A 14,228-nucleotide genomic window follows, 5' to 3' on the forward strand; every position below is an offset into this window, starting at 1 on the left:
AGCTACAGAATTTTCAGTTCTTAATTGAATTTCAAAAAGATTTGCCTGCTTTCTCAACTTGCATGCTTTCGTGGGAAATATCAAATTTCAACGCCAAATGTTTGTCTCCTTTGTAATGTTGGCGCCTGGAGGTGGCCAGTTCAGGAACTATTGGTTGAAGCTGGCACCGAAATTCAATGAAAGTGGAGGCAATTCTGGCCACATATAAAGTTGAAAGAAATAATAGACAAAAAAGGCTAAAATTTAAATAAAGCCACAGCCCTACATGATCATATTATCATTAATTAAATGTAATGTTTAAAATACAATATGGGTCAATTCCAAATTTGCCATTGTCAACAATCTATAGTGTAGAGGCTCACAAAGTGACACATGGTGATTTTAGTATTACATATTTGTTATGCTTAAGATATTTAAAGATAGGCTGCAATATACAAGAAGCAATAACATTTACACAGCAGATGGGAAGGCAATAAGATCAGAAAGAGGAAATCCAAACGAAAACAGAAACAAAGAGACAGAAATTGAATCATATATGTTTATAGATATCTATACTAAGGTTAATTAGCAACTGCTACTTGATCAGCTGGCCGTTCGATATTCTGCCATCCCGCATAATGTTGAAGCAGCTGTTTGAGTGTGTTGGAGGGAGGTTCAACCGTCCATATTGGGTAGTTTTCACTTGGGTCAAAGATGCTATGTTCACCAACCTCGGTCATCAACCCCGCTTGAGTTTCGGCAGTATACATATCCCCTTCTGACTTTATGAAGCCAGTCTTTTCCCTCTCACTGTCAGCTGCCTGGAATCAAAAGAACAATTAACAAATTCATTTCTCATCAATCAAAATATAAAGCTATAGGTAAGATTATATATCATTGATGAGCAATATTCAAGTATTTCAGTAAAAGAATTCCCATAATACAAGTTGGATCTTAAAGTACTGAGCAAACAATCATATTCTATGGTTCCCAACTAAAATGATCACATAGGCACTTCTTTGGTAGGAACAGCAGCAAGATTATGAGGCATTTTTGTTGTGTTTATTTGGGTAACAGCCCTGGAAAATAAAATTTGCAGGAACACAACTGGAATCTTCTATAGTTATTTTTTTGAGTCAGATTCAACAAAAATTTTAGTGTTTGAATACATAGTCGCATTTTTTAAACCATAAGTCAGGTTTGCATTTAAGTTTGTGATGTATCCAATTCACATGAGGCAGTAAGAGTTAACTGCTATTATTAAATTTTTCAGAGCTCAAGCTTTGGATTTAGTGTCTAAATAACATTATAAATGAAATTCAAATATAATAATTCTTTTTTTTTTTTGTATCTAGAGGGAGGCAAATCAGATAGCATGAGAAGGTCAATTTTGGCAGAGGATTAGGGGTTTCAACCTGGTTTCTGCATAAACTAAATTAACAATAAGGATGAATCTATTAAAGTAACTCTCCTAACATCCTATTAAATACTTGAACATGCTGAGATCTAACACAGTAAAAAGTCGATGATATCCAAAGATCCTGAAGTGTTTCTAGTGCAATCTAATCTAATTACCATTATAAATTGTGTTAACATTTATAAGTTCATTAAAAAAATTTCTTATGAGGTTGACATTAAAAGAAGTAAAATTGTTGTGGGGAGGAGGCTTTCAGCATCCTTAAACTTGGGGCACTTTTGATGGTTTTGAGCTCCTAAGTCTCTTTCACCATAATTTTAGAAAGATACTCAGGCCACAAGCTTCTGGACAAGAAAGTTTACTGCCCTCAGGGAATTATGTGAAAAAAGCCATTGTCAACTATCTGTATCCCCACAGTCCCACACTGATAGATGAGATCATTCATTCTTCCTCTGAAATTGGAAAGCGATACTGGCAATCACTAGGATAGACCGATTGTTTTTGATACTAACACAGCTTGGGTATTTATGTATAAATGATTAAAAGGTCCTCCAGAGCATACACTTGAACTGAATTCTGACAATGTTCTACCCCAGAAAATTTTCTCTATTTTTTAATGGCGTCATTATTTTAAGCCCATACGTGGTTGGAGCCTAAAAATCTACATGGTACTGCAGATAAACAATTGCAGAAAAAGAAAAAACCAAAACTCACCTTCTCAGTAAAATACTTAAATGCTACCTTCTTTGGTCCAGCTTCATATATATTACATTGGGAGTATATCTGATGTCAATAGAAATAATTAAGATATTAGGAGAACAAAACCATATATCAGTTATGGACTCAAAAGTTTCAAAAAAAAAAAATCTGAATTGTGGGAATTATTATAACCTGAGATTCCACACCGGCACCAACAGCATAAATTCCCCAGTTTCTGGTGTAATTATTGTAAAGATGTACTTTTGCAAATCTAACTCGAGGATGCCGCTGTACAGTCCCATCAAAAAAACAATGGTGAATGGTCACTCTAATACATCTGTCACCAGTGTGAGAGGGGTCTGCTCCTATGAGCATTGTCTTGTCATGGGATGCAAAGTAACACCTGCATAAAATGCTTAAAGATATCAACAACTACAATCCTATTATTATCACAAGATCATACAGAGTGAGATAACCTCACCGAGATATTGTAATATCTGTGCTGGCATGGGTTACATCTATCAGCCCATCATCGTAATTACGGAGGCTACATCGGTCAATCCATATATGTTTTGAGTTAGGCTTTATTTGAATGCCATCCACATCATGTCCTCTGCCACCCTCAAGCTCTAAATTACATATAATAACATGTTCGCATTCCTTCAGCCTCAAACCCTTCCCTGTAAGTTTTATCCTTTGGCCACGGCCATCTATGGTTTTATAAGACGACACACTCAAGAAAGATGAAAGCTGAATGGTGCCTGACACATCAAACACAATCCAAAGTGGTTCTTTTCTTCGACACCCTTCTCGAAGAGATCCTGGTCCATCATCTGCAACCCCATACACAAAAGCACAAAAAAGGCATCTTTGATATCAAAACCCACTACAAAAAAGATGGTTCTAACTATAGTTACCATTACCGAAAATTCAACAAGCATAATCAGTCTAAACCCAAGAGCATAATTTTCAAACCAGTGGAAAGATAATGCTTCTTTCACAAATCCTGCTAAAATTCAGTAATTTTGACAACTACAGCACATACACAAATATAAAAACACAAGATTAATCGTAACATTGGTTTCGTCACTTCCCAATGAAGAATTTTCCCATAAATAATAGTAACTATTGCAAAGGAAAGTATTACCTCGTAAAGAGGTGACATGATAGAGAGGACCGTGTAGCCCACCAATGGCGAAGCGGCCGAAGCCTTCGGCTTGGCTGGCGAGCGCTCGTAAGGAGGAGTCAACTTGAGCATAAGGCAAAGACATTGTGGCGGGCGCGGGGCTTTGTGATGGGAAATGCTGATGATGCTCAGAGGGAGCATTTTTAAAGGGAGTAGCCTTTTTATCTCCGACAGAAGCGCTCGACCAGTTAGCGTTACGGTTCTTGCGATGACGCTGATGACCTTGACAGTTGCCCATTTTAATGGCCGAAAACGTTTCTTTCAGTTTCAGATCATTAATAATGCTACCATCTTAACCGAAAACGATAGCTATATCAATACACGGATCTTAAAGAAGCTCTGGCTGTTACAGGTAACTTTGTTAAAACGACTGCGTTTCATTGCTCAGACCGACAGAGGGCAAAGCTCACTGCTGACATTCCCAGCTACGCATATTTCCTCGCTCCACTCTGGAAGATTTCTTTTCACATATAATTCTAATAAAATTAAATATTAAAATGAGTAAATAATATTTTCAGCCATGGGTATTTGAATAGATAAAAATAATATTTTTTTATTCAAAATTAAAATATATTTAAAAAAATTATAATTTTATTGTTTAACCAAATTTTAACAATTTAAATATGATAATTTAACTTTTAAAAAAATAATAAATTTGTAAATTCATTTTTAAATTTTTTTTTAGATTAGATATATTCTAAAAACTATTGTATAACTCTAATAATTATAATATGATATTTACACTTATAATTTATTTAATTTTTTACAATATAATTATCATTTTTTGAATTAATAAAGATAGATTGATATTTTAAAATTTTTTTTAAAGATTTCTAATTTTTTTTTCAAATTTTAAAAATTCTCCAATAATTAAAAATATGAATATTTTAAAAAAATTATAATTTATCTCATAATATATAATTATACAATAAAAACATTTTTCTCTTAAAAAATGAGAGATCTTATAATTTGTTAATTTAACATTAAATAATTATTTTAAAAACTAAAATAATTAAGGTACACTGTTAATTTTATTTTTTAATAATATAATTTTATTAAAATTTTAATTTTAATGTAAAAATATCGTTTATATTTAATTTTGAATAAAAAAATATTTTTTTTTACTGATAAGAATGAAAAAGTGTTTTAATGCAATTTTCTCACCGTCTTAATTGTTATTGATTAATTACTATTATAACTTATAAGTTAATAATCGTAAATTCAGGTACAAAAACATCTATTTTCGCTTTTAAATAAAAAATAAAATCGATGCTGACATGGCAAATAACGAACCATAACATGCCAAACCAAACGAGTAACGGCCTTCCAGTTCAAATTAAACAACCCGGCAGAGAGAGACGTGGACCTCGGCGGCCCCGGTAGCAAATGGCTAAACCCAACCGGCGGCTTTAACCAAAACAGGAATTCATAAAAATCAAAACTCAACGATTGAGTTTTCGCTTCATTTCTCTGTGTCTCATAGTTTATGACATGAAAACGCAGAAACATATCCCGTCTTGAATTCTTCAATGGAGTTCGAGGACAAAGAAAAAGGTGTCTTCCTTTGAAATATATTGATTTTTCATCTAAAATTTTCACGATTGTAGATTCAGGAATGCGAAATTTGTATTATAAAACTCCATATAATTTTGTTACGTGACATGCGAAAATTGTAATAACATGAATAATAAATGAAAGTTTTGTTGTGTAATTATAGTTGTAAAAGATATGAATGATGAAAGCAACAACAGGCATTTGGAGAGAGGGCCAAATCTTCCTGCACATTGCCGTGTTCATTCAGATTTATTAGCTTCTCCATGTTCTCCAAGAGCATCAACTCTGCCAAGAGGGGCTCTTGTGATGTCCAATTCTGGCAAGGCGTTGTTGGTGTCCAATTCAAGTAAATGTTTGTCGGTATGCCAATCCAGTAAGTCCCTGGTTCTGTCGAATTCCAGTAAGCGATTGGATCAGAAAACCAAGTATGTGAGACAGGTCACAGGCCGCCACAATGACACCGAGCTGCATTTGGCTGCACAGCGGGGAGATTTGGAGGGTGTTAAGCACATTCTGGATGAAATTGATGCACACATGATGGGGATGTTTGGTGGGGCTGATTTTGATGCTGAGGTAAGTTTTTTGTTAATCTTTTAATTACTGTTTTCAATTTGTTGAGAAATTTTAATCCTAATTTGATTAAGTAATGTTTATTAGGTCTGGGAGATAAAGGCAGCTATAGTGAATGAGGTGAATGACTTGGGAGAGACGGCGTTGTTTGTTGCAGCTGAGAAGGGGCATCTGGATGTTGTAAAGGAGCTGTTGCATTACACAACTGAGGAGGCTATTTCATTGAAGAACCGCTCTGGCTTTGATCCATTGCACATTGCTGCCAGTCAAGGCCATGATGGTAAGGGGTTGATTTATACTAAACTTCACCAGTGTGGTGTTTCTTAGCAAGACCACATGTTGATATAAAGCATATTATCTGAGTTATACATTTATGTTGTTGATTTATCATGTTAGAGGGAGGTAATTAAAGTTGTAATTGTGGTGGTACACTTTGAAAGTGCTGTTTGCAAAGGAACGTTGCAACGAATTTTGTTCAGCATAATAGCAAAATTGAAATATTGTAACATTTATTTTACACTCTCAACACATAGTTGAAAACAAAAGATATTAATCCTGAGTACTTGTCCGTAGATGAGTTTTATAATGGTAAACAATACTATAGATAATATATGAGGCTGCAACCATTGGGCCTCAAAGCTACGCAAGCTCTTCTGTAGCATTTTTCCTTTTTTATCTTTCAGAAATGTTGAGTGTCACTTATTGCCATTCCATTGCTGTTTCGAAAATTGAATGCATGCCAATTCTCTTATGCACTCTGATTACTGGGGGAAATTATATATTTGAACTGGGCAGCCTCAATTTAGTAACAATATTTATACAGCCATTGTCCAGGTGTTGTTGGACCATGATCCAAGCCTTATCAAAACATTTGGCCAATCAAATGCGACTCCACTTATATCAGCAGCTAGTAAAGGACATGCAGCAGTAGTTAATGTATTGCTCTTCAGAGATCTTAGCTTGTTATATATACCTAAATCTAACGGGAAGAATGCATTACATTTAGCTGCCAGGCAGGGGCACGTAGATATTGTAAAAGCATTGCTTGACAAGGATCTGCAATTGGCAAGAAGGACTGATAAGAAAGGTCAAACTGCATTGCACATGGCTGTAAAAGGTGCTAATTGTATAGTTGTGAGATTGATTCTTGCAGCAGATGCAAACATTGTCATGCTTCCTGATAAGTTTGGTAATACGGCATTGCATATAGCTGCCAGGAAAAAGCGGGTAGAGGTATTATTAATCACTGCTGAGTCTTTGTTATTGGTTATCTTCCTTTATTAACGATGAGGTTAGTTTTTACAATTATGTGTGCTTAGACGTTGCCACTTGGTCAATGTTTCTGAGAAATTGATGTTCATGCTTGCTCGGCCTTGAGCTCTAATGGCGCAAGTTCTGTGTGTGTGTAATGTTAGATTTACCAAGTTGCAGTAGGTCAAGGTGTTGGATGCAATATTTATAATCTTAATACCTGAAAAATTTATTATCATTAACCTTTTCTAGATTAGCATGTATATTTTATATTGTAATTCGTAAACTAGGGATTTGTTGTTTATTATGGCTCTATCTCAGTCCTTGTCATTTTTCTCCACTGGTCTCAAGCTTGTCAGAATGAACCCAGTTATAGGGCAGTGATTTTGAATTCCTTAGATGCTTCAGAATTGAGTTGGATGCTCACATCTCTTCCAAGGTTTCAAAAATATTGTAGTTCCTGGAATCATAAATTTGAATTTGTATGGCTAGAAAGTCATCTCTTTGTCTATAGTTTGCTGCTATATTTGATGAAATACCAGTAGTACAATTTAAGGGAATGATTAATTGTAGTTGCTGTTATTTCCATGACCTTTAAGTTGTTTTGCCCTGTAAATAGTGTATCATTATATTCTTTGACAGAATTATTTCTTTATACCGTAATTTCTCTTCCTACTACATCAAGAATGTGGTTTAAATTTAAGCTTCATGATCTTATGCATAAGTGAAATTTTTATCATATTAGCAGTATACAATATTTTATGGAATATGCAGAAAAGCCAAAATCATGTAGAGCTTTGTAATCTTTCGCAGATCGTGAATGAGTTGATACAACATCCTGAGACCGACGTGAACGTACTAACAAGGGATAGAAGAACAGTGATGGACATTGTTGAAGGACTTCCACTCTCTGAAGAAACTGAAGAGATAATGGACTGTTTAGCTAGTTATGGTGGTGTCAGACATGGTGGTGTTAGACAAGGAGAATTAAACCAGCTTTCACGAGATGAGCTTCATAATACTGTAACAGCAATCAAGAAAGACGTGCATTCACAGCTTGAACAAGCCCGCAAAACCAACTGGAATGTCACTGGAATTGCCCAAGATCTCCGCAGGCTCCATAGATTAGGAGTGTATAACACAACTAACTCAGTCACAGTGGTTGCTGTGCTTTTTGCATCAGTTGCATTTGCTTCTATTTTTGTCCTTCCTGGTGGAGATAGAGATGATGGGTCAGCTGCGGCGATAGGCTCTGTGTCATTTAAGATCTTCTTCATCTTCAATGCCATTGCACTTTTCACTTCATTGGCTGTTGTGGTGGTACAAATAACAATTGTGAGGGGAGAATTAAAGTCAGAGAAGCGGGTTGTTAAGGTGATCAATAAGTTGATGTGGTTGGCTTCTGTGTGCACTACTGTGTCATTTTTAGCTGCTTCATTTATAGTGCTTGGTCAGCGTAACATTTGGGCTGCAATTCTTGTTACTTGCATTGGAGGAACTATAATGGCTGGAGTTCTAACTGCATTGATCTATTACATATTGAAGAGAAAGCGGAAGCAAGAAGTGAGGAGAGAAAAGAGAAGATTGAATGCATGGCATCACTTAGATACTGATTTAGAACTCCAAATGTATGCCATTTAATAAACCTTTGCCGGTGAGGGGTTTCTCTTTTGTTGGAATGAAGGCAAAATGTTTCTTCTGAAATGGAGATTCATGGTATTATTCAGCACTGATACTAAGTATGTAAAATCCAAATTTGAGTCATCTTCAGAGGAACTGTACCAACATTAGTGGTTTTGAAAGTAACATTGAACATTATGATTAATGCAATTCATCTATCAGTATCGGTCAGCATTATGTTGCATGCGCGTAGCATGCTGACATCAAAGTTTCACTACTGGGGTATTCTGTATGACTCTTCAATGAGTGCTTTATCTGAATCATAAAAGGCAGTCTGATATTTTTCAATCTATGCTAAAAGCAATGAAGGACCCTCTTCATATCTGTACAAATATACTGTTTCTCATGATTGTTCTTTCTTATACAGAATCAGGATGGTTGCCTGGAGTTTCTTATGGTTGTTCTTTCTTTTTAAGAATCAGGACAGTAGCATAGAGAGCTTTAATGGATCAACCAATTGGGAAAAAGGCCACCAAATGAATCAGACAACATTTTGGCACATGGACCTGCGCAGGTGACACATTGCTCAGCAATTATTGTGCCTTACTCTTTCATTACTGAATTATTTTTGGTTGATAAAGATTTCCAAACATCATTAATTCTATACTTATGGCCTTGAATTCTTAAGCTAAAATTTTCAATATAGAAATGGAAGATTCAGAATTCTGATACAAAGATACTTGCAAGATTTAGACGGCAATATATTAAAACCTGGTCAGAGGAGGTAAGGTTACTTAAAAAGCTAGCTAGAGATAACTGAAAATACAAAGTTTGATTGCATTTAATTTAATACGAGGGAATATCTGAAAAAAGTAGGCAAAAGAGAGGGATTATCTCCCTTTGCTTTCATTCTGAATTTAATGCCCACTTTATTGAGAACCTTCATGAGAATAAAGTATGAGAAGATGACAATATAAATATAGAATTATATTTTAAAATCTTTAAAAAAGTAATGTTGATGTCTTGAATCTCACCTGACATTATTCACATGCTCCACTTGCTCACTGGTCCCAGCAATGCCACATGGATCTCTTCAAGGTCCATCAGAAGACGCTACAAAACTTTTTTGAACCTTAAATTTGGAAAGTGTAAGAAATGTAGTTATACTTATCTTTATCCCACTTAGATTTCAATAAGCAATCATGATCAATTTCTGAGCCACAAGTTGAAACAGTTATTCAGTGTTTAGTAAATTTGGCTGCTGAAAGGTACCTAGTTCTTTGGTAATATAGACTGCCTATTTTGCTTTTGGGTGGACATGAAGGCAAGAAAGAGTTTAAGAAATCTTCTGTCACTTTAACTTTTAAGCAGATTTTACTAAATTGCATAACTCTATGTCTTTTGATTCACAAAATGCATTGCCATAGCTTAGATGCAAGAAAAAGTATAGGGAAAAAATATATAAGAATATAGTGATTCAGAAGATGGGAATTCTGGCACTTCTGCAAGATTCCATGTTTTGGTTTATTTTTCACTACTTCTTTGCAATCATATCAGAAAGAGCAGTGCTTTTTTCTGTTCTTGAATCCATTGTCTGCGTTAGTGGAGTTAATGTAATCACTCAGAGACCAGAAGCACTGAATGCAGTTTCCTGTTGAGGGCCAGAATATTGTTTCTGAAATGGCTATTTGATTTGGGAGAGATACATTTGAAACCAAACTTTCAGTTGAAGAGATCAAATCAATTTTTCCTTTCAAGACAGGCAGTTTTCCTAAATTGCTGCATCTTTATTAACCCTGAGTTAAATGTGCCTTCTTCCACTTGTCATCAGCTATGAATCCCTATAAAACTACAATTCACAAAGCATATACATGATGTTCTTCCGGAGTCTTACGCTATTTATGAAGTAATCTGGACAATTTGTCCAACATGTCATCAATCTGCTCAATAATTTGTTAAAACAAGGCTTAACCAAGGACCTTGGACACTTGCTCACCTTCTCCAAGGGGACAAAAAAGTGCCACTGGTGGGGAACAGTTTTGCTTATCTTGTGCCTTTCCCTATGCCTCCCTTAAGCAATTTGCTCAAGTGATATAGATAATTTGGGTCACATATCCATAGTCTGTATCATAATCCACTGAAATTGTTTCACTAAGGACACTGCAACCTGTTCTGCAAGGAGAAAAGCGTGTCATCAGCGGGGAAGAGCATAACTTGTTGTCGTGTGCTTTCATTACTTTGCCTCTCAGCATCTTCTGCTTAAATTTTTTGTTACTTCAGTTTTGTAAGTTTATTGTTGTCAAAAATCTAGCTGACATGTTTGCTTAGTTTAATATTGTGTCACAATCAGGATTAGAAACGGTAAATCGTAGGAACAATTTGTTCGCTTTCAGTAAATTTACATTAGATTTCATTAAATCATCAACCAATCTTGGTATAATATTATTTCCTGTCAAGAAAATTTTACATAGACATACTATGATATGCAATATGCCTGTTGGTTTCTTGCCAGTGCAGCCAGGCGACATGTTGTGATAACAATCACCATATTATAAATATTCTAATACTTCAGAAATGAATTAGAAATGATGAATTTCTGGATAAATTAGTACTAGTTTCTGATATAAGTGGAGAAGGGATGAAGACTTGGAAGTTCAGTAAGTAATTCAATCTCGTGCAATGATGCAGCAGGTTAATTTGTGTAACTTCATCAGATTGAATCTATACTTTTCCTTTTCTAAAGATAAAAAGGAAAAAAAAAGGTGGATTCTCACTTTTATGCAGATATGCTTTACCTCCCACAGGTTTTTGTTGAAACAGAGCCAGTAGTAAAGCCGAGAATAGTCGTTGAAATCTAGCTCAAGGAAAAAGTAGCATAAAAGAATTGTTGTTGCAAAAGAACACCTAGATTGTACAGAATCCATAGCACTAGAAAAGTTTTGGTGACTTCACATAAAGTTTCCATCATTTAGAAGTGGTTGCTAGTTGTGTTTCTTTAACTGTTCTATTCACTTTAATTGATAAAAAGGGAGTCATCAACAGAGTAAAATGAGTGCCTGCAATGATTTGTTTAAAGTTGCTACTAGGGACTGATGAGAGTTTGGACCAATTAACTTGGAATAGAATAATGAGGTGCTACACGAAATGAAACCTGTCATAATCGATGTAATGGTTGTAAATCCGATTACTATACTCTGAGTTTACCTATAGGACAAAATTGAGCAAGATCCCAATCATTTAAAAAAAAAAAAGTTGCTACCAGGGCTGAGAGACTTTGTTGAAAATAAAATATATTTGGAAATCTTGAGTTTAGTTGAGCTCAAAGCCATTGTAATTAAGCAATAACTTGTACATACAGGTACAAAAGGAGGACAACAGAGATCTGATAATTAAACATGTAGGATTTAATCTTTTATTGAACAAATAATTGACTTAAATGGTTTTTTTTTTTTTTTTTCCACGTGATATTCAGTATCATAGACAACTCTGGTCCAGCTGAAAATAAATATTACACTGCATTAAATGGAAGCCACTTTGAAAGTGATGCTTCTGGTGCATCTTCTGAATCAATTAACTTTTGCCCCGGTGGGCTTTTTTTTTTTTTTGGTTTTTATTGGTACCATATTCATATGCTGCAAGTGCAGACTTCAGGTCTTTCTCGGTCTCCACAGACTGAAATCCTTGAAGTAGATAGTGAACAAAACCCTGCTTCATTTGTTGTTTTTCTTGAAGTGAACAGCTGCTGAGACTGTTTACAGTGAGCAATTGCTCCCTCTATTGAATTTTCTATCTCTGAGTTCGTACTGCTACTCCTCTTGAGCAACTGCAAATCATAAAACCTGATTGAACTAAATGAAAACGATGAAGATGAAGAAGAACCAGACGAAGATGAAGATGTTGATGAAGATAAACACTTCATTGTAGAATGCCTTTGAATTGCTCCTGAGAAGCTCCTTCTGTGGATGTTAGCACCATTCTCAACCATCTCCCTTCTAATGTTCTTGGAGAAAGCAGTAGATATCTTGTATCTATCATTTACAATTTTTCCAAACTGGGACTTGCTTAAACAAGTGTTTCTTTTTGAAATATTTTCTGGCTCAACATCACAGGCTGCTTTCGCAGAGAACTCATCCGAACAGCCAGACTTACTGAACAAAGACATAAGATATGCCCGCGAAGCTTTGAGCTTTTGACCCAGCGAAGATTTCTTGATCAGTTTGAGCTTTCTGGTCCAAGATTTCTTTGACTGGCCGCCGTCAATGAAGCCACTCATTTCAGTCGACCATTCAAAGAAGTATTCATCTCGGTTCATATCAGTACTAACTCTGCAAGACTCTGAAGGTGAGACATTACAAAATTCAACTGGGGTACTTGTATCAGGTGCAGTAGTACTAGAAGTAGTAACAAAGGGAATGAGACAGTTTTCTTCTAATGAATCTTTTGTTTTTTTCTCAGAGGTGGTGAGTTTTTGAACCATGAGTAGACGAGGAGGAAGGTGAAGAGGAAGGAGTTTACCCTTATAAAAAAGTTCGTCAGCAGGAGAAGTTGCGGACTCTCTGTCATGAGAAACAGAACACATTTGGAACTCAAACTCACTGCTCTGTGGTGGAGAGTTGATGGTGTAACACAAGAATTTTGGGGAAGAACTGACCTCTATATCAATGTAATCATCCTCAACATGATTACATGAAGCTATGTTTTTTGCCATCTCATGTGAAATATTTTCTCTTTCTCTTTCTCTCCTCTCTCTGCTTGTGTGTGAAGATGGTTATGGAGAGATGAACTTGGTGAATGAGGAGGAGGGCAGAAAGAGCATCATTTAAAGTAAAGATGTAGACAAGTTAGAGAGAAAAAAGTCATTGTCAGATTTTTCTTTTCTTTTTTCAAATATTTTGAATGGTTCCAAACAATAAAATGCAGAAAGAAATGTGGATTCAGCAGCTAGGCACTCAGTGACCTCAATGTCTTTGGTTATTTCTTTTTCATCAGTATTTATGTGGCTCCTATGCAGTTACTTTTGTTTGAATTATGTTTTATCTTTTCATTTCACTTCTACCTTTCCCACTACTTAACTTCTGCATTCCAATGTTAAACTATTCAAATTTCATTTTTCTAGATTTACTCTTTTCAGATTGAGACTTATTGTTAACAAAAACCAAAGTTTCAGTGCTTCTAACATGTAGCAGGATTATGCTAAGGACTAAAAACTAGTGGATAAAGTAGCTGGAGCACTCTCGTTTGTCTTGTTCAGTTTTCCAGGCTCTCTTGCATTGATGGATGTTATGGTGTTAATACTTTGAATTTGAAACTTTTTGTGCAGAAGGGTGAGCACCTTCCTTTCCTTCCACTACAATGAAGAAGGGGAGAGTGGGTTCCTTTGTTTTTATTGATAGTTTCAATGTAAGTGCCACACTTTGAGAACCTGTTCAACAGTGTTGAGAAAATGAAAGCAGAAGGGAAATGAATTGATCAGCATTCAGATGGAATCTTATTTGAAATGATACTGATATGCATAAAATAAAAGTGTATCCATTTAGGAGTAATCAATTGGGTTGAGGCTTGTTCACTTTTTTTTTTTTTTGCAACTCTGCATGTGCTCTTTACCTCTCAGAACTTTGAAGGGTTTAATTAGGGAAAGATCTGACATTTCTGTTTTTGAGAGAAACAAATAAAATAGAACAAGGTTATGTTAGTTAAAGAGCATATACATACATACATACATACATACATATTATAGTTACAGTGGAAGATGGGAAGGCTGTATTGTTAATCCATGCAACATCCAAACACTTATTGAAACAAAAACTTTATATTATAATTATATAAAAGTAAACCCATCTCTCAAAACCTAGTTTTTTGAACTCTCAATTCTTGAATTCAATAATAGAGTGAGTGAGTGTATGTCTTAGAGAGAAAGAGAGTTTTCAATATTGACTAATATTACATACACTA

General features: G+C 35.2%; 3 protein-coding genes across 3 annotated transcripts; 1 reads left to right on the top strand and 2 right to left on the bottom strand.

Annotated features, from left to right (window-relative positions):
• Nucleotides 1-310: 310 nt before the first annotated feature.
• LOC123221069 (probable pectate lyase 4) lies at nucleotides 311-3,724 on the bottom strand. Its single transcript, XM_044643749.1, has 5 exons — nucleotides 3,243-3,724; nucleotides 2,577-2,928; nucleotides 2,288-2,498; nucleotides 2,111-2,179; nucleotides 311-800 (listed from the first exon to the last, which is right to left on the bottom strand). The coding sequence occupies exons 1-5, from the start codon at nucleotides 3,517-3,519 to the stop codon at nucleotides 561-563; spliced, it is 1,149 nt and encodes a 382-aa protein (XP_044499684.1). The 5' UTR covers nucleotides 3,520-3,724; the 3' UTR covers nucleotides 311-560.
• Nucleotides 3,725-5,009: 1,285 nt separating this feature from the next.
• LOC123225084 (ankyrin repeat-containing protein ITN1-like) lies at nucleotides 5,010-8,375 on the top strand. Its single transcript, XM_044648941.1, has 4 exons — nucleotides 5,010-5,408; nucleotides 5,493-5,685; nucleotides 6,229-6,638; nucleotides 7,470-8,375. Exons 1-4 carry the CDS (start codon nucleotides 5,010-5,012, stop codon nucleotides 8,295-8,297), a joined length of 1,830 nt encoding a protein of 609 aa, XP_044504876.1. The 3' UTR covers nucleotides 8,298-8,375.
• A 3,492-nt stretch (nucleotides 8,376-11,867) lies between these two features.
• On the bottom strand, nucleotides 11,868-13,203 carry LOC123216494 (probable membrane-associated kinase regulator 4). The gene has a single exon (XM_044636910.1). The coding sequence runs from the start codon at nucleotides 12,982-12,984 to the stop codon at nucleotides 11,902-11,904; it is 1,083 nt and encodes a 360-aa protein (XP_044492845.1). The 5' UTR covers nucleotides 12,985-13,203; the 3' UTR covers nucleotides 11,868-11,901.
• Nucleotides 13,204-14,228: the final 1,025 nt, after the last annotated feature.

The sequence above is a fragment of the Mangifera indica genome, chromosome 1, assembly GCF_011075055.1.
Source record: "Mangifera indica cultivar Alphonso chromosome 1, CATAS_Mindica_2.1, whole genome shotgun sequence".
In the NCBI taxonomy this organism is placed as follows: domain Eukaryota; kingdom Viridiplantae; phylum Streptophyta; class Magnoliopsida; order Sapindales; family Anacardiaceae; genus Mangifera; species Mangifera indica.